The sequence below is a fragment of the Gymnodraco acuticeps genome, unplaced genomic scaffold, assembly GCF_902827175.1.
Source record: "Gymnodraco acuticeps unplaced genomic scaffold, fGymAcu1.1, whole genome shotgun sequence".
In the NCBI taxonomy this organism is placed as follows: domain Eukaryota; kingdom Metazoa; phylum Chordata; class Actinopteri; order Perciformes; family Bathydraconidae; genus Gymnodraco; species Gymnodraco acuticeps.
In genome coordinates this window covers 3,079,353-3,099,941 of record NW_022992265.1, presented here as the reverse complement: position 1 = coordinate 3,099,941, position 20,589 = coordinate 3,079,353, and the positions used below count along the sequence as shown (strand labels likewise).

The window sequence follows — 20,589 nt, the reverse complement described above, 5'->3', positions numbered from 1 at the left end:
AAAATAAGTCTGCAGAACTGACTAGATGAAACACAACTGAAGCTGAGCAGACAGACAGACATAATGCAGGTGAGGAAAGGAGGGATTTTCCTCCAGGCTTGATGAATTGCAGACCGACTTTCTAGTTGTTAGAAACAACATTTCAGCATAGTTAAATGGTTATCAGTTTTCACTGTCAACATTTTGGAATAGAACAGAGTTATTCCACTCAAAAAATTAACCGATGGCTGTAATGGAGAACTCAACCACCGCTGTTCCCTTTGAATGGGAATACTATTACGATTACATTGATCTTTTGATTGTGGATGAGAGCAAGCTGAAATACAACAAGTGTAAGTCTTTATGAGTTATTGCATTTTTCGTCTTCTTCTGGTTTTAATGAAAATAATGAGAACTTTCCATATCCCTTTCAGACTCAATTGTTATAATATTTTGGATCATTCTGGCTGCTTTTATGGGATTCCTCTTCCTCAGTTTGAATCTAATGTCCCGCAGTGGAAACCTTCAAAGGTAGGTTGGCTTATTGATACACACAAAAATAGAGCTATACATTCCTTAAAACGTTCTTATTATTGTTGTTGCAGGAGACACAGATCCAACATCAGAGGAAATCACAGGACATCAACTGCTTGACCCAGGACTTTATTTGAATGAGAGTACATTTTATAAATGTTAGCTGTTTAAAATGAGGTGTGATGGACACAAAACAATAACCAGGAGGAAAACTGTGAAGATTATGTTGCAGGAAAATACGTTTTTAGACAGAGTAGCAAAGGGTCCTGCTTTCTTTCCATTTCAATGGAACAAGTACAAGGCGATGTTACCATTTAGTACAATGTTATGTAAATATTGTTCTATGCTTTAGCCTTCACTGTGTATTTGCTAACCTGGCCCTGGGTGTTAAAAGTACAAGGACAGCACATGTATATTGCTGTGCTTTATCTAAAAGCAGCTAATCATTTCTTAGATTTAGTCAAAGACACACTTACACACAACATGTTTCAAATATTTAGTTCATACAGGAACCATGTCAATAAAAAAAACATTCACAGAAGTGTAAATCAACATTTTATAACGGAAGGTTTTACAAAATATCTTCAGTCTTTTTACAAGAATGTAATGTAACGAAGTCTATTTTAGAGAACAGAGTAGTGGTCAGATGTTTAACTCTTCAGGGTGGTGATGTCATGACAGATGGCTCTGATGGCTGTTTGACTCAGAGATGATTTGGATGCTTTCTGTCTGTTACACTTAGCTCTGGTCACCAAACTGACATGAGACAGAAACAGCTCTGCTGACGTGGCTCCTCGCCACAACTCATGGACGTAGGACGACAACAGAAACAGACCTGCTTCTGGAACGGGAGAAAACAAGAGGCTTAATTCATTGTTTGGAGTCAGATACAATGATAGAAAATTCATCTGATTGCCAGTTGTGTTTAAGCAAAACATTGCAACTACAATAAATGTAACATCATTAAACACTGACTTTAACCAATCATGCCCCCTGTCAAATTAAAAGTAAAGGTTTTCTTTAATGTTATTTGAATAAAACAAAAACTTGCATCTGGATATGTATAACATTTTGATAAACTGTGATGGGACTCAAGTAAAAAGAGGCAAAGTTTTGTTATAGGTGGTTTGAAATGTAAACATTTAGTCTGGTGTGAATAAGGGAACCTACCACGTCGAGACTCATCATGTGTGGCTTCTGGCAGGCAGGCAGAGACGACTGCCTGATGCAGCTCTGGAAGGTTGCCTTGGCTCTCTAGCAAGCAAATCATTATGTTGCTAAATAGCTGGAGGACATCTACTTTTGCTGAAAGGCTGGAGGAACACTGAGCTTCGAAGGCCTGATGGTAGAGTCGAAGGACGTCTGCTTTCATGCCAACATCGAGTAACACAAACTGCATGCCTTCTCCTTGTTTTATCACAGCCTTTTCGATCCAATGCAAGAACTCTTTTGTTCTGGTTTCATCATACGAGTCCTCGACTAAACACCTCAGGGACCACTTGGTGAGCAGGTGTGCAGTATCACTGGCCAACTGACTGGGATCCACTTTTTCTCTTGGCTGAGCCGGCTGGGGTTCAGGGAGGGGGAACGCCGGCTCCCAGTGGACAAAGATACTGCTGAGGTAAGATGTACACTCTGTCAGCAGACTCTCTTCCTGTTTCTCAGCCTCAGCATCTTCTGCCAGGTTCTCTTTTCTGGCACGGGCTTGGGAAGAGGAGCCTCTACCTCTGGCCTTATCCTTCCCCATCCCTGAGGAGGAAGATGAACAAAACCGTGTTATTGCCATTCAAAATACAAGCAATGATTTAGATACCGTGAAGCGGAACAAAGCTATAAATGAACCACAGTTTGTAATGGAAGAACTATGACAGAGTCTAGCATTTGTCATCACATGTAACATATTGATACTTTTTAAAGCCTTATTTCTATTAATGTCCCTAAAGAAAAGAGAACAGTCAGCAAAATAACAGCCACAGACCGGAGATGGTGATGTTACGGTACACACTTTCTAACGAGTTTGGCTCCATTGTAGATTCTAAAAGGCCAAATATGACATTTTCAGCGTCATTTTTTGGAATTGATTTCAGCTTTTTGTGCTCTATGTTGTTTCATTTGTATGCTTATATGCCGCATATGAGCAGCAGAACATCATTTTAACAGAATGGAATCGACTGCAAACCAAGACTCTCCATTTGCTTACAGATCAGTCTGTTTGAGCAATAGTGAAGATATAAATAACTTGTGAAAAACATTGATGATTAAGAAAATTAACCCTCAAATGCAAACAGTGCAACACTGGTTTGAATGAGTTTTTCATGAACATTACATGTGGTTGTATAGTTAACACATATTCGCTGTATAAGTCTGTCAAATTCATCTTGGAGTTTAAATATGTCTCTTTGATGATGTGCTTTAGCAGGTTTAATAACTGTTTCTGTGTGATGTCAGTTGTACACACTTAATGGCACTTACCCAGCAACTCCTTTAATTTGTGCCTTTCAGCCAAGGCTTGTATTTGGGAAAGGAGTGCTGCGTTGCGGGACAGGGAGGCCCAACAGAGAAGCAAAGTGAGGGCTTCGGTACAAGAGAGAGGCTGTGGGTGGAGTGTTAGCCAGTCAGCCTGTTGGTTTACACTGAGAGCTGTCCCACGATGCTTCAGTACAGAGCAAAGGGTCTGCAGGAACACGTTGAGCTGAGCGGCCTTCACACGCGACCTGACACGAGATCAAACAAACACTGATATCCTTGGCCAAAAGATGGTCAACATCAATCATATCATTTAGATGAATTATTAAGGTATAGGTCAAATGACTGACTTAAAAATGTAGTTAAATCACATTAACACTGTCACTTTGATTGCCTACCACGGCCATTCATTTCTGGTGGTTAGGGAGCTTTACCTGAGGTGTCTGCTGATGGTTAATGCCACAGACAGGAATTCAGTGATGAGGGGGAGTGGGAGACACTTCACTGAGCTCTTGGGTTTCTCCTCTGTAGATGAAGAGGTCTTGGCTTCATCCACCTGCTTCTCCTTCTGCCCGAGGTTAGTAAACCAGAGCACATGGAGCAAATCTATGATGGCACCAAGCAGCTGCTGTTCCAGATTCCTAAAGAACGTAGACGTATGAAGAAAATAAGCAGCTGGCTGGAGATTCGTGTAGTAATATGAATGATAATGTCAAAATAAAGAGCCATAATTGGAATTCTCAAGCTTACTTTTTTTCAACCACCTGTATTATCCAGGTTAGCAGCCCAGAGCTCTTGGTGAGGTTATAAGCTGCTCTGGTCACACGGGCGGCCTGGCACAACACCCTAATTATCTGTGCCTAGTGGAAAGATACAGTTAAAATTAACTCATTTAGTCCCTTATGGAGTTTCTCAGAGTATCTGGATTGTACTGCTCTTATGTTGCAGCAGTGTGTACCTGGGAGTGTTCATCACACAGGGGGCTGCTGCTGAAAGCTAAAAGGGTCTGAAAGATGCCTTGTTGTTCACACAGTTCATAGCTGTGTCCATCACTTATCCCTTCCTCCAGCACACTCAGGATCCACTCACGTTCCATCTTATGCTGCAGAAAAGAAGCAGACAGTCAGTCGAACTCTCAACGCTTCAAACAAACAGATAGCTAAGTCTAGAAAAAACATGAGCTTAGCAAAACAAACAAATGAAGGTTAAATGTTGTTGGCACAAGAAGAGTTTAGTTTATCAATCATTTATTTTTTCAAGGTAGAACCCTGTAAACATGAATGAGAAAACAAAGCAATGTTAATGCAGCAAACACACACACGTATAATCCTAATTACCTCTAAGTCAAAGCCATAAAATAGCTTGAAGAACTCTGGGACTCTTCTGAAGTCCAAACTCTGATGGGACAGCAGGAACCTGTTCAAAACCATGTACATGTGGTCCTCTGGGAAATATGGAAAAACAAGAAAAAGGTCAATGACTGGGAAAATAATGTTGTGAAGCAAGCAATACCAAAGCATATTCAGTATAAAGAAAGGTAAAAAAATAGGGTAATCAAAAATATAACAATTTAAACTTTTTTATAATCAGTAAAAGTCCTTAAAAAAAAGTCATGTTTTCAGGGATACACACCAGGTTTGAGCATCTGCTGAGCCACTTTGGCGATGTAGGTGGTCAAGACAAATGGAAGTCTTTGATTCTGCTGTCGGACCCCATTCCTCACTGTGTCCATCAGGTACAGCAACTGTTAAAAAACAAGCTCATAAGTGTTTCTGGATTTTTTTATCCACACATAATATTTAAATACCCCAACCCTTTACCTGTCTCTTCTCTCTGAAGCGAGCACCCTCCAGGTGGTGGTAGAAGCAGCTAAGCACATGATACGCTGCCGCTCTCACTTTAGTGTCGTAGCTACTCAGAGCCATTACAGTTAGTCCCAGGGCATGACTGGATACAAACTTGAGGCAGTCAATCACACACTCTGTGAAACAGGAGAAAACGTAACAGTTATAAAGTGGTATTTACATTAGCTGATAAAGAGCGATGACAACAAACAGCAATGATATATATTCACCTGGCTGCAGAATGGTGCTGAACAGAGGCAAAAGAAAACGGGGATCATAGAAATTCCCAAGGTCCTCCACTGCATTGTTGTAGTACACCCGCTCCTTATCATCCTATAAAAGAGAACTATTTGTATACTCAAGGTTCATCCAAATTACAATAAATATATTTCTCATGAATCCCTTTTTTACATATCAATTTCTGAGATTCTTGAGGTGGATGGAACTTTATTAGTGATGCTGAAATGAAGAACTACATTTTAACCCATTTACTTTGTCATGTTTATGTCCTGCTGTCACAATAGGGAATAAGAGACACACTTCAGTCTCACCTCAATTATTTCTCTGCTGTGAAAAAAAGGTTTTTAGCAGGATAACATATTTCAAGCTGAATATTTATTTATTTTAAACATTTTTAAAAGGTAGACAAAAATGTTGTGTACTGGACTTCTTCAATAACAATGTTCATATCGATTGTTGATGTAATACTCATTATGGCCGTTAGAGGCTTAAGTGAACCACTGCCCAATGTTTTACCAGATGAGATCAAAAATATCCATGCATGTACACAAATATTCACCAATTGAAAGAAAAAACAAGGTTTGTGGTGCACATTGGCCCCTCTGGCCGAATGCAGTATTACAACAACAAATACTAAGAAAAATAATCATTTTTGTATTAACAGATTAAATAAGCTAATTTAGAAATATGTAGATATAAAAAAATGCCATCAGACAAAAACATTTTATATCTACCATTACTTAAATGTATAAACGCAAGAGAGAAAATCATTTTAGACTTTAAAAAAAATTATCATCTTGACTACACCTGAGGCCTGTACGACGAAGCCGGTTCAACATAACCTGGATATGTTTGAGTTACCCGGGTTACCTAATCCAAAACAAACGCGCTCTCGCTAGACGGTCCTCCAACGCTGGTTATCAACTCGTTAACTCAAGCCAGCTTTGCCCTATCTAGTTAGGTGCACGTTCACATAAAAGGGGTGGTATTTGGAGCATTCGACCAATCACAAACATGGAGAAGCGTACTGACAGCGCGTCACACTTCCCGAATGAAAAGTGAACTATAATATTAGACAAATATGAAGAAGTTAAACTTTAGACATTCATGACTTAAACACTTTATCCAGGATAAAAGCCACATAGCTGCACCTGCAAGGTGAATACAGCTGGTAAAAGAAAAAGTGTTTGAATGCGTACATTAACAGGTTTATGATATCACTGCCCCGTCCAAGACACGATCTGACTTTAATTACATTTGTCTCGAGTGTTTTGTCAACTTAATGTGTTGCTTAAAATAATACTTCTGCATACAGTATGTGACACTGTGAGTGTTGCACGGCCAGATACGGCTCAGCTGACTCAGATAAGGAAATATATGATACATTATGATGTGATATGAATGATAATGGGACACATCGACGTCTGCACTCACAGTGCCGCGGACTGTACGTAATGTTACTTTGATCCGGTTACTATGTTAACTTGTGGCAGATATTTAAGTAAGCTTTCTTAACGCTAATGTTATAATAGTCAGATTGCTCTGAAGATGGGAGGTGATATTCTATGTATGGGAAACACTGTTATTTGTATTACTATTATAATACAATTCACGTGGCGGGGGGTCGCCAGTCTCTGGCACAGTTATTTTGGGGGTCGTGGGCTGAAAGGTTTGGGAACCCCTGCTCTAAACCCCTTTAAGGGTAATTTCTTATGGTAAATATTGTTTTGGAAATAAGATGTAAAAAAAAAAAAAGTATGGACCTGCAGGATGATTTTGCGATGCTGTGGAAAGTGTGCAATGGTTTGGAGCATCCTGTCGGTGTTAAGCAGGGCCAACAGGTCCTCGAAGCTCTCTTGCTTCCACAGTGAAGCTCCGAGGCTTTTCCTGGTCTTGTGGTGCTCCACAGCTGCCGGGCCCCACAGGAAGGATCTGCAGTTAAAAACACAAATAAGCGATTGCAAAAAAAAAGTACTGTGTAGAATAAACCAAAATAAATGTAACTTACTGAAATTTCAGCAGACTGACATTGTTTCTTTCATATTCCTGAAGGAGCAGTAATAGTTTCTGATCTGTAAACAAAGACAAGATGTAAGAGGAAAGAAGGACAACAACCACATAAACACAAAATGGATTCGATTTTACCTGAATTATTCAGGGAAACTCCATATGCTCCCAAAAGAACGACAAATTGATTGGTGTTACAGACGGCTGGGCATTTCTTCACCAAAGAGAGAAGTAGAGACACTAACGCTTCTGAAATGACAACAACATTATTGTGTTAGTGTTAAGTAATAAGATAAATAATTGAAGGGTAAGGCTTTGTAATGTAGTGTTTTCTCTGTTCTATTTAGCTCCAGACACACCTTTAGCCTGACACCTGCTGTGCTCTTCATCATCTTCCAACATGGTGGGCAGGAACAAAGAATGGCTGCTTGTCATCATGTAAAGGGTGGCTAAAGGAATCAGGTCCTTCTGGACTTCAGTGCCACCGTACATCACTCCCAACAGGTGGCTCAAAGTGTTCAGATAGCGGTGATCTCTGTACCGATATCTACAGGGAAGAATATATTTTAAGTATTTGATTAAAATAAATCTAATGAGAAGCTCTCGAACAAACATCGAGCAGAATTGAAACAATTATCTTACTTCAGTCCATTCTTGATAAAACTGTTCCATTCAGATGCAGTGATGTCTTCAGCTGATGTCTGTGTAAAAGAAACCGTATTATGATGCATGAAATAAAATATCAAATGAACAGTAGAGGAAAAACAGTGAGGAATATAAACCCACTAGCAGTCCTTGCAGTCTCTCCAGGATGCTGTGCTCCTGCTCCAAACGGGCAGTAGCCGGATCTTTAGAATGACTGTAGGCCGCGATGAGACACTTGAGGGCAGCCGTGGTGACTGACTTCCTCCAGGTGTCTTGTTCCTCTGGGCAACCATCCAGTTTCTCAGTGACAGCATCTACTAGTTGCCATCTGAAAGAGAAAACATTTAGCTAATACCTTGTGACACCAATTATTCACTCATAGTTAGTATAATATTTTTGAATTGATGAATACCTTTCAAAACTGTCAACTTTTTGAAGAGCATCGGGCAGTGTGTTGATCAAGCTCTTAGTGTCCTTGATGTTCGCTGACAGCCTGATCAGATTGGCTAGTGTTTCAGTCACCTGGGCTCCAGAGTCTTCCGTCAGGTTTCCCAGAACACATTGGGACAGTTTTGCCAGCAGTGCTTGCTTCAAAGCCATTACAACCTCTTTTTGCACTATAAAACACAGCAATTGAGCATTTGTAAATAAATATACAACGGTAAATAGAAGGCAAAAGAGTGACTTAAATATTGATGCTGTATGTAAGTACAAACCTTCTTGTGGTCTGGCGGGATCCTCTCTCCTTGCCACCTGCAGGTAGGTGTTGATAAGTGGAAGAAATGTTTCCGTCTGCTCTGAGAGCTTCTCCATGTTTGCTGGCTCGAGACACCACATTTCAAAGCAGAGGCGATGTGTGGAGCAGTTCTGCAGCAGGAGAGAGCTAATGGAAAGGGAGTCTGGGAGAGGAAACTGGAGACAGTGCAGCAGCACATCTGTGTGGATGAGTTTAGCACTGCCTGGCTCAGTGGACAGAGTCTGCAGCAGGAAGGCCTCCAGTGCGTGGCTGGAGCAGGACAGCAGCAGGGTGCTCAGGCCATGGAGGTGGGCCTGAGACAGAAAGATGCCGTGGTCCTTGGAAGGGTTAGCTTTAGACTCTGTGAGGATGAGCAGAGCTGCATGACCATAGACACTCAGCTCGGCCTGTGCGCCCTCACTACTAGGAGAGATAAGGCTCCCGTGGGGGAGGAGTAGCAACTTGGAAACCACCTCTCTGAGGTTGCAGGAGTCCATGAAGCTGTGAAGAGACAGGAGGGCCTGGAAAGGTCGAGACTGTTTCTTTGGTGTCTGGGAGCCCTTTTCCATCAGTTCCTTGAGCACAGCTTTCTCTATCGCCTCCATATAGCTACAACTGAGCTCCAGGTGACCGAGATCACTTAGAGTAGGGGAGCATGTCTTCAGCAAGGTCAGAATGTCATCATTCAGCTGAGCGCACATGTGCTTCAGCCTGACGGGGTTCAGAGTGTGAGGAGGCAGAGCAGCCAGCTCCAGAGCCAGGAACCACTGCTGCAAACACGGATGCTTGAAGATGGAGCCAAGGACCGAAAAGAGGACCTATACACAGAGGGGCCCAAAAAGCATCAGTCATTTGGAAATCAGTAGAAATCAACTGGTCACAGATGGAACAAAAAGTTTTTTGAAATGTTCCATCCAATGAAAGCCATAGTTAACAGTGCACCTTTCCCCACCTGCTCTTTATTGGCTTCTGCTGTGGACAACTGGCTGATTTCCAGGAAGAGGTCTGATCCTTCCTGGGAGTTCTCTGCTGCTGGCTCACAGTGTGCAGATTCCTGAAAGCCTTGCAGCTTGCTCACCAAATCATGGAGTATTCCCATTAAAGTCTTCAGAGGGGCGGTTCCTATGTCTTTGGGGAACTGTGCAGAAGATCAAGATGTGTTGAGTACATTTTCAAATCAATCATATACTGATTAGTAATCTTGTTTGTTGTGCTCTTACCGTGCCAAGGTTTTCCACTGTTGATCTTATGTAGAGTAATATCTGCTTAGTTGCTACTGGAAAATCATCAATCAACATTGAAGCTAGAGTTCCTTCCACATTCTTCCTGAATGCGTCCTCTAGCAGAGCGTTTGGACCTTGGCTATATGCAGACTCCATCAGTGCGCTGAATGAAATGGGGGTCGAGGATCCCTTTGAATGGTGTTCAGAGGATTTGAACTGCAACAAAAGAGCAGCATTGTTGTTGTTATTGTAAGGAATTACAAGAATGTCACTCTTTCAGTTAAACAATCTCTTGCTTCCACCAAATACTGACCAGTTCCTCTCGGCTTTGCTGAGGAAGCCATTTGGAGTAATACTGATGAAGGTGTATGATGGAGGGATGAGGAGGAGCGGAGAGTTCCGTGGACACGAGCTCTTTATCGTACTGCAGCAGAGCCAGGCAGAGCGGGAGAGGCTCTCTCTGACAGTGCAACACATCTGAAAGCACCGCAGACAAGTACTCATGTACCACCCCTGAGGAAAAAAGGCAGATGATGATAATTATTATACCATTCTAAACAATAGTTTTGTAATCCTCATAATATAGAAAACACTTTTAAAAGTACAAACAGCAGGCCTTTTACTGAATTTTGTTTGTTCTTAAAGCACAGATTTAAAAGGTCCCATGTCATGGCCATTTCTACTGATCATAATTCCATTGTTGAGGTCTACTAGAATAGATTTATATTATTAAATGTTCCAAACTCACATTGGTTTCTCATACAGCATCTCTGTATAGTATGTGTATTCACTCTCTGTCCTACACGCCTTGTTGGAGATCCTGCCCCGCCCCCTCCCTGTGATTAGTCAGCTCGCCCACTCTGTTCTGATGAGTCCACCACGGTTACAGCGGAACATCAGTGATTATGTGTTTCAATGGCGTTAGCAACCAGAAAATGACACCAGTAATGAGAAACAGATGAGAATGCTGCGTGGGGTCTGGGTGCCGTGTTGGCGGGCGTTGTGGGGCTCGCTGCTGCGAGGAGCGGACAGTGGGAGCTGGCTTACTGGTGTGGTTTCCTGGTTGCTGCGTGGGGTCTGCGAGACAGCGAGACACCGCGAAACTCAGCCTGAGCACACACACACGTAGCCTGGCTGTGAATTTATGTGTGTGCTCAGGCTGAGAAATCAGCGGAGCTGCGGCTGAGAAAATATAAGGCTGAGTGAGTGTGTGTGTGTGAGAGAAAGTCCGCGGATTGGTCCATTTGGACCAACCTGCGTTGCCGTTACGTCACTACGACCCAGGTAGAAAAAAATGGAAAAAGAGAAATCCCCAACGAGGCGTTCTGGGGCAGCATAGACAGGTCTTTTCTGTGTTAGAGTTGTACTCGCTACAGGGTGTACTTTGAGGGTTTGTGACTTTGCAGACCGTTTACATGCAGAAAAACCTACATAACACACAAGGGGACGGGTAATAACCGGAAAAGCATGAGATGGGACCTTTAAATTATCATATGGCCAAATTCCATTATTTGATCTGATGGTCCTATCATTGTGCATGCTAGCCCACTTGAAACTTGAATATAATGAAGCCATCGATGCTTTGCTTAGTATTAAATGTCAGCTATAAAAGAAATGGCCTATAGGAGTGTTTATAGATGCGCATCAACATGGAAACACAATTTTCAGACTCCATTTATGGTTCCACTCATTATATGGTGTGCTTTACCCATGTCTGCTGGCAATTTGTTACGAGCCTCCAGTGCAGCGGGGACCACCACACTGAAGGGGAAGGTCTGGATGATGAGGTCTTCACTCAGAGACGGCCCGAGCTCCTCCATCTCTCCTTCATTACCCTCCATGATGACATCCAGCATGTCTAAGACATCTACAAGACATTGTCAGATTAAAAATGACTGGTTTCGTAAAACGTGATAATGTGGTGAAGAAATGAACTGTAATTCCATCTTCAAATGCTCACCATCTATGTGTGAGATTGGGATACTGGCTGCGTCGCCCTCCTGGATACTCAGGTTAGCTTGAAGATAAGCTGCCTCCTGGACTAGACTGGCAACCTTATCTGTGTATGTGAAAGAATTACACACCAGTTTCACCAACACCTGGAGCAAGAAGGAGGAGTATATTGGTTGTAATTACAATGTATTGATTCACATTGTCATATTTTTTGTAACCCAAAGAAAACGGTAATATACAGAAATGCTGAAAAGATCTAATGTATATGGACTCACCCTCACTAAGAACTGGATGACAGCCTCTTGTTGGCTTGCCTCTACTTTGGCCAGCTGGTCGAGCCAGAGCTCCAGCTCAGTCCAGGTGTACTCGAACACTCCACTGTCCTTCAGCACCTGAAAACAATATCGTAGGTTGGTTGGCACTTTTCTCCTAAAACTGAGTTTAGGAAATAGTCTTAACAGAGAACAGAGACATTAGCAAGTAATTTTCCTATGCTGCCTGTACTTGATGACCTTTAATAATAATAATGAGTTTTACCACAGTGTTGTTATCATTGAGGCCTTTTCAAGTAATATAGATAAACTACATTTCCTAAGTGTAAGCACTGACCGGTTTCCTTATGTAGCTGAAGTACTTCTAACATCTCCCCTAATACTACCATAAATACTCCAAGCTGTACTTTTACTCTCAACAGTTACTGAGGCACGAACTTGCTAAAGTATTCCAAAAGTGCATTATGTGTCTTACTTACAGTGTGATTACCCAGTTAGATTAAAGCAGTATACATTTGGTGTAAACAATGATCAGTTTGAATGCCTGCCCGGGTTTGAAGATTTAAAGTAACTTCTAACATCTAAAAACCTGTGTGCAATGCATATAGTGCAGGCAGGAATCAAACGCACAGAGGAAAACAAGGAAAAGTTCCTTACTTTTAGAACCAGCTGTCGTGTGGAGCTCTTCAGGTGGCTGCTGCTGCTGCTGACAAACATCTTGAGCAGCAGGTACAGTACTGACTTCTCTCCAGATGATGATTCGGTGTCAACATCCTGGGAAGAAAAGGCAATATACAACACGTTAAAACAAAGCAACACCTTCTAGACCGCAATCATTGAGAAATATAGATGAAATAGTGAACAAAACAACAACAGTGCAACATTTTCACCTGTATGCGAAACCAGGAGAACATGCTCGCAGGGAGATCTAAGGCCAACTGCAGAATCTGATACTGCAAAACTGGGGGAACTTCTTCCCTCATCCCTTTCTCAGACACAATCCCTGGAGAGGATAAACAAAGGTACTTTAAGAGCATTGTTTAAGACCCAAGAGCATCATACTTGAAACATACAATATAACTTATATGTGAACTCAATGATTTAAAAAAAAGCATTACCTTTTAGGAGCTTGCTGAAATCAAATTTGCACTGGCTAACCAGATGTGGCACGACTTTCTGGTAGAGACAGATGACCTGGAGAATCAGAGTCTTCAGCAGAATTACCTCAGCTGTCTCAGCAACTGCTGAACACAACAAATAAAGTCAATAACATGTTTTTAGAGGACTGACAATCAATATATAACATGTTATGCAAATATTATTACCGGGCACTTCGTTTTTGTTAGTCGTCTGCTCAGGGACCCCTTCAGTTTTTGTCTTTTTTTCGTCACCATCCGTCTTTTCCTTCTTGCTAAGTGACTGCCACTTTGAAACTATGCTCGTCATATCTGGCAGAATCTGGAACAGAGCATGAAGATTAGTTTAATGGTGTTTCATAACTGTGTGTGGACATTCAGACTGCACATTCCTGAGCTTACCTTGCTGAGAATCTCCCTGTACTGCAGCACCAAATCCCCCATCATTTCCAGAGTGTATCCATCCGCGCTGCGCCACTCAGACTTATCCAAAAGGTAGTTCATGTTCTTATTGGCTCTTTTTAAGATGAAATTCATCATGGACAGAGTGGTGAGCTGCACACCTGTGTTGGCAAACTGTCAAATACAAAAAGAGATATTCTAATATAACATGACGAGGTTCTTCACATGGTGAGTGTTTTGTGGTTCTGCAGTTACTAATGCATTGTGTGAGTCTCGGACACTTACAGTGAGGCCCTGTGTGAAGAAGGCCTTGTTGCAGACCGGAGGAAGAGAAACCACCATGATCATGGACAGCAGGCGAGGGAGAGGGAGGACTTCACGAGTTTGGAAGACTGTGGAAATCTCTGGCTGGGCTTCGTAGATCTGACAAATACATTCACAAGGCATCATTATATATTTATTATGCTCCCCACAAATGGAAAAAAACGTCCAGAAAACCTGAGGTCTTCACCAACGCCGAGTTATTTTAAGTCGAGGCTAAAAACACTACTTTTTTCAGCTGCTTACCTAAAAGTCTTTTAACTTGTTTTAGCATCTACTGTATTTACAATCTTGTTTGTAAACTATTCTGTATCTCTTTTATGCATGGTTTTTATGAATCTGTTATTCCATTATGTTTATTTATTGTGTTCCTTTCTGTTGTGTTCTTATTAAGTGTTAATGATGATGTAAAGCACTTTGAATTGCCTGTGTCTGAAAATGTGCTATATAAATAAACGTACCTTACCTTATATATTTGTTTAATAGAAAAGCTATATATGAGCCAAAAGGGAATTAGTCTTATACCAATCTAATCTACTAGCAAGTACCTTTTTAAGTAACTTGACATTGTCCTGCCAAGCACTTTTGAGGCGGGGGGTATATGAATACTGCGTCTCCTGAAAGTATCTGGCCAGCATGTCAGGGGTTGCTTTCAACACATTCACCACCAGCTCCGTCACCAACTCATCCTCTGTGGCCTGCTTCTGCCCCACCAGGAACTGAAGCAAGACAATGTTACCAGCTCTGGGAAACAAAACCAAAGTCCTATAATCAGCACGAGGAGATTCCAGAAGAGCGAAAGGTACAGTGACGGATTGATTACTTACCTGCCAGCTGTGCCAAAGCTGGCATCATGAAAGCTGATGCCGTGCTTACGAGAGCAACAAATGTCAAGAAGGAAACTGTGAACAAGTTCCCGAATGACTGATTGCCCAGCATGCTCTGAGTCGTCTACCATCTTAAAGGAGATAAATAACATTTAGACTCACAGGTTGAAAAGAAAATGACAACAGTAAAATAATGTAAAAAGGTAATAACTCACTCTGTCATCATCAGTGGTTGCATCCTCAATCCCATTCCATTTATACAGAGATGCTATGTTGGCCAATACAACAGGTGTGAAAAAACGCACTTTCTGCGTCTTACTTATGCCCTTGTTTATCACCACCTGCAGCAAGACAAACAGAAACCAATGCAATTAACAAAACCATACATTGATTGTTTAAATGTGTAAAATGATGTGTATAATTTAGATTTTTACAGGATGATACAATTACACTACATTCAAGATTTCATGACACCAAGAAATGTATTAGCACGAAACATCACTTGTATATGAAGAAAAATATAAATATAAGAGAACAACATAGTTAATACAATGCTCGTCATTAAGTTATATTTCATCCCCACTCACGTTACATAAATGTGTAAAATTATGAGCACTTACTCTTGTCTTCAGTGTAGACAAAATCAGATTGACGATAGACATCCTGTCCTCCTTCACACCCGTACTCAGGATCTCTGGTAGGAGTTCTGACACACCAAAAACGTACATGTCATCAACACACCTGAGATACAATTTGATTGCGTATATTTGAATGCATATTTAATTACCTTTGATTTCTAATAACTGTCCAACTGTAGCATTGTCTCCAGACACCAAAAAGGACAGCACAAACTGGATATAAGCCATGCGGACATCAGGTCTTCCCTGGGGTATTTTCAGAGAAGATTTTAAACATACATCTCCACAGAATCCAACAAACCAAATCAAAACTGAAAAGTTCAATTGCTACTCCATACCCTCTTATCCCTTCTCTTTGCCAGTCCAGACAGAGCTTTGTTGACGTGAATGTTACTCAGGACATCTCTTGCAGCTTCTTGACCCTGAGACACCAAGGCTGACAGGAGACTGAGGCACTGACGGACGAACCTGTGCACAAAGGAAAACATTTAAATAAAATATATTAAATATTAAATAATATTAAATATTTAAACTGTGCTGAGAGGGCTGATATTTGAAGTCCTAGAAATGAGGTTAACACTCCAACCTGTGATTTTCTGATTGGAAGGATCCCTGCAGGAGTTTCACGTGGCTAGAAACAATCTTTTTCACAATAGCATTGCCCACCATGCTGAAGTGGGACAGGTCACTGGCTGTCCGGAGGAGGATCATCTCCAAGCTCTCAAAGATCAGCATCATCTGGACAGAGGCAGGATTGGATTAGATCCACTTACATGGCCAAACACAGGTTTACTAACAGTTTCAGTAACATTAACTGTGAAAGGCACTTACCTCAGTCTCTACGTGCTTTTCTCTCTCTAGCAATTTGAATATTTCAGCACACTCCATAGAAATTTTAATATATCCTTCCACCACATCATACAGATCAGAGCATGGCAGCTTCTTAGCGGTGGAAACGAATGTCTCCAGTCCTGCAGGCGAACACAAGTGGTACAGTTATGTATTAAAGAATTCCTATGATATCTTATTTGCACTCCTGTGAGATGTAGCCAAACTGTACACAATAAACTCACCTCTCATGACTGTGGCTGGTTCCTTCAGCATGGCTTTAAATGCAGTCCCATTGAACTCCGAGACTTCTTTTTTCAGCGGAATGTTGGACTCCACCGAGTCTTCGTTTTCACGCTTTTTACCCATTTTAATATGCAGGAAAAACTGATATTAGTGACTTTTGGTTTTACTCCCTAACATGCCAACAAAGTTCTGTCAGTGACCCACGTTGTGATCGTGTAAACAGAAAAGTGTCCGTGGTAATAGTCCTCCGGCCGGAAACGTTTGCTGCTGTACTTTGGTTCCGCATTGGTTGCGTTCTGCTCATAATTCTGACTAACTAAGCAACCTTGCATTATTATAATAGCCGCTTACTACACAGCAAACTACGCTACTGCATGACATATAATAATATCTCTGCAATATATAGACACAGTAGGAATATACTGTATACATGTTTTTCAAGGATTTCCATGCAATCTGAGGCAGCCACTTACATTTCATATCAAAATGTGTCACTTCCTCTGACATACAGCCAGGACACATGTTGAATTAGAGCTCTTATATTTTTCCTTTAATGTAAGCTGACCTAGTGACTGAAATGTAACACCAAAGTGTGTATAGAACACATGAATATCCCTTAAATACCATATGAATAGCGAATCCTGTGAAGTGATACATTTTTTAAATAAATGATACTACATTTATTTAACCTTATAGATTCAATAAGATCAAAATCATTTTTGCAAGAAACACTTAGACAGAGTAAAGAAGATGGTGATATTATTTGTATTTTATAAAACCATGAAGAAGAGTCTCAACTATACATTCTGTTTAAGTTGTAAGATAACCCTTTCATTGTGTATAACCTCTCTCACAGTCACAATCTGGCATTTCCTAACTATCAAACTGTCTCGCTTTTGTTCTATGCACTTCAGTTCTCAACATACCTTGCTCTAATGGAGTGTGGACTGCTGCTTAGAGAGGTCCCAGTTCACCTCCTGCCCTGCTGTGGTGCCCTTGAGCAAGGCACCAGACACCCCCCTTCCCCCCTCACTCCCATTGCTCCCCGGGCGCTGTACATAGCTGCCCACTGCTCCTAGTACTAGACTCCTGGTACTAGGATGGGTTAAATGCCGGGAACAAATGTCACTGTGTGTGCTGTGTGCTCTGCATATGTGACCATTAAAGAGGGTTTCATCCCTCCCCAATTCTATTCTATCTAACTCAATTCAGTAACAGCATCATTTTGGCAAAATACACATTTTGCTGAGAACATAGACATACTTATGGTTTAGCTTTGTAGCCTATTTAAAGAGTGTGTGGTTTACAACAAAGTGCAGTCTCTTCTCAGTTATCTTCTCAACAAACTTTGCAGACATTGTTGAACCAAATCTCAAAATTAATGTTAGACTTTTAACTGGAAAAAACATGACAGACTCCCACCTCAATCTGAATTTTTGTCTACATAGACTGGAAGAATACACAACAGGGACTGACATAGTTGAAATGTTAAGTCAAGGTCAGGCTGTGTTTTATTTTATTCATTTTGGGCTGAGCTATATATTGTATTCTTACAGTCTGTTGTAGTATTTCAACATGTCATAAAATCGTCATGAACACAATCGACAGCTTATCTGGTGATGCTTCCAAAGCTCAACTAGAAGGTGACATCTCTACAGACTATGCTGCTTCCTGTCTGTAGGCTTACATAACAACCCTATCCCCCAAAAGTAATGGCAGGAGGACATCTATGCAGGTTATTTTTCACCAGATTAGTGGACTCCTTGAGTTGTCATTCAGTTAAATGAACACCAGGGTGCACCCTTGCTCGGTTTGGGTCTTTGGAGTAATACTCAAACTTTGCACTGAAAAGTGTATGGCAACTTAGCATTCAGCAGCTGTCCAGACTATTTAAGGGGCTCAAATAATCAAATACAATTCAGTTATAAAGACTTTCGTTCCAAGAATGCAGAGTTGTTGGTTGTTCCTAGAGTCTCTAAAAGTACAATGGGAGCCAGAGCCTTTTCTTATCAAGCTCCACATTTGTGGAATCAGCTTCCAGTTTGTGTTCGGGCGGCAGACAGCCTATCCGTTTTTAAGAGTGCGCTTAAGACCTTCCTTTTTGATAAAGCTTATAGTTAGGGCTGATTAGATTCAGCCCCTAGTTTTGCTGATATAGGCTTAGTTTGTCGGGGGACATCTTACTTCTTCCTTCTCTCTGTCTATACCTGTGTACTCTCATGTTCCGATTAACCCAGCTTCCCCAAATGTCTTTCTTTTTGGTGTCTATATACGCCGGGATCCGGAGTCATGGATGATCCTGCGCTCCTCTGTCCTAAATCGCGAGCCCTGGATCTTGAGTCGTGGCTGTGGTCCTGGATCATAGGTCCTGGATGGATATCCTCGTGGATTCATTTTCCTATTATACACACATGCATTTCCAAACATTTGGACTACCTATGTTGCAAATGTATTATCTTTTCAATTTACACACGGCATCTATTGCACGTCTGTCCGTCCTGGGAGAGGGATCCCTCCTCTGTTGCTCTCCCTGAGGTTTCTCCCATTTTTCCCTTTAAACTGTGGGTTTTCTTTGGAAGTTTTTCCTTGTACGATGTGAGGGTCTAAGAACAGAGGGTGTCATATTGTCATACTGATATTTTGTACAAACTGTAAAGTCCACTGAGACAAATGTAACATTTGTGATATTGGGCTATATAAATAAACATTGATTGATTGATTGATTGCTGTGAATCGCTGTGAATCGCCTCCAGATTCACTGTGTTAACAACTATTGAGGATCTACTGTGAGGCAGGGCCAGCAGGCAGTGTGCTGTTGTCTGGGATGTAACTTGGGATTCTGTTGATTTGATTACAGCTCACTGCTCTGCATGCTATAAAGCAAATTTGCCTGTGGTGAAGAAACCATCAAAACTATTTCAAAGGCATTTTAGAATAAAGCTTCTAAATTAGGGGAAAATAGCTCTGTCTGTGATACAATACACAATAACTGTGAAATGACAGGGAGGTTAGTAAAGCCTCACTTTGAGTTAGTGCTTCTGGTTTCACATTTATTACACAGTTCCTACTATTATGCAGTTAAACAGACTCTTTCATGGCACCAATAGTGCAAAAGAAGTGGAATATATCTAATAGGTCTCAACATCTAAAGCGAAGCTTTTAATGTTTTGAACTAGAATAATTACATTTTATTTTGTATTAATGCTCGATAGTATGATAATTCTGAGGCAACTTAGCCAAAGAGGTTGTTAGCTTGTTCACAGCAACTGACTGAACAGAATATTAATAATAAATAATAATAATATATTTAATTTGTTAGCGCTTTTACAGGTGCTCAAAGACGCTTTACAGATATAGTGAAGATAAAATAAAATAAAGGAACAACAAATAAATATATAGTTAAAGTTAAAGTCAAATAATACAAAAACAATCACACATTAAAAGCCAGATTGAAGAGGTTTTTTGAAGGTGGTGAGGTCAGTGCAGTCTCTGATGGGTTGTGGGAGTGAGTTCCAGAGGGAGGGGGCAGCGACGGAGAAGGCTCTGTCCCCCCAGGTCCGGTGATTGATGCGGGTAGGGATGGATAGGAGGTTGGCTTCTGATGAGCGGAGGCAGCGGGAAGGGGTGTGGTGGTGCAGCAGGTCTGTGAGGTAGGGGGGGGGGGGGGGGGCTGATTGTTGAGGGCTTTGTGAGTAATCAGGAGAACTTTGAAGTTTATTCTTTGACGGACGGGAAGCCAGTGGAGGTTCTGGAGGACGGGAGTGATGTGGTCTCGGGAGCGGGTGTGGGTGAGGAGGCGGGCAGCAGAGTTCTGGATATGTTGGAGTTTATGAGGAGGTTGGATGGTATGCCGTAGAGGATGCTATTAGTCGAGTTGTGATGTGATGAATGCATGAATCAGGGTTTCAGCAGCAGAGGAGGAGAGTGATGGACGGAGACGGGCAATGTTTTTGAGGTGGAAAAAGGCGGTCCTGGTGATGTGATTGATGTGGTAGTTGAATTTGAGCTGACTGTCGAAGATGACTCCGAGGTTGCGGATGTGAGGGGGGGGAGATAGAGTGTGGCTGTCAATGGTGAAGTTGAAATTCTGGATGTCTTTGGTACGGGATGGGGGGCCGATGATGATGATGTCTGATTTGGCACTGTTCAGTTGGAGATAGTTTGTTTGCATCCATGCTTTTATTTCTGAGAGACAGTTGGTGAGAGTGGAGTGTGTTGTGGGGGTGATGGTTTTTGTTGAGATATAAAGTTGGATGTCATCGGCGTAGCAGTGAAATTGAAGGTTGTGGCGA

At 41.5% G+C, this 20,589-nt stretch overlaps 2 protein-coding genes across 3 annotated transcripts; one reads left to right on the top strand and one right to left on the bottom strand.

Moving 5' to 3' along the window:
• The first annotated feature begins 57 nt into the window (after positions 1-57).
• On the top strand, positions 58-726 carry LOC117540485 (melanocortin-2 receptor accessory protein-like). Its single transcript, XM_034207195.1, has 3 exons — positions 58-332; positions 414-510; positions 585-726. The coding sequence occupies exons 1-3, from the start codon at positions 224-226 to the stop codon at positions 631-633; spliced, it is 255 nt and encodes an 84-aa protein (XP_034063086.1). The 5' UTR covers positions 58-223; the 3' UTR covers positions 634-726.
• On the bottom strand, positions 627-16,539 carry urb1 (URB1 ribosome biogenesis homolog). 2 transcript variants are annotated; one of them, XM_034207193.1, is made up of 39 exons: positions 16,297-16,539; positions 16,055-16,194; positions 15,810-15,961; positions 15,562-15,691; positions 15,373-15,469; positions 15,206-15,291; positions 14,801-14,926; positions 14,586-14,716; positions 14,307-14,502; positions 13,723-13,860; positions 13,438-13,611; positions 13,225-13,357; positions 13,018-13,143; positions 12,790-12,902; positions 12,557-12,673; positions 11,903-12,019; positions 11,635-11,773; positions 11,383-11,541; positions 9,988-10,187; positions 9,672-9,890; positions 9,404-9,589; positions 8,432-9,269; positions 8,128-8,332; positions 7,857-8,043; positions 7,713-7,771; positions 7,430-7,617; positions 7,209-7,319; positions 7,072-7,135; positions 6,827-6,995; positions 5,054-5,156; positions 4,800-4,960; positions 4,612-4,723; positions 4,317-4,423; positions 3,938-4,081; positions 3,730-3,839; positions 3,414-3,620; positions 2,986-3,227; positions 1,684-2,262; positions 627-1,354 (listed from the first exon to the last, which is right to left on the bottom strand). In XM_034207193.1, the coding sequence occupies exons 1-39, from the start codon at positions 16,418-16,420 to the stop codon at positions 1,164-1,166; spliced, it is 6,780 nt and encodes a 2,259-aa protein (XP_034063084.1). In that variant the 5' UTR covers positions 16,421-16,539; the 3' UTR covers positions 627-1,163. The 2 variants fall into 2 exon arrangements, with proteins under 2 accessions (XP_034063084.1, XP_034063085.1); XM_034207194.1 differs by having other exon boundaries at positions 13,018-13,140.
• Positions 16,540-20,589: the final 4,050 nt, after the last annotated feature.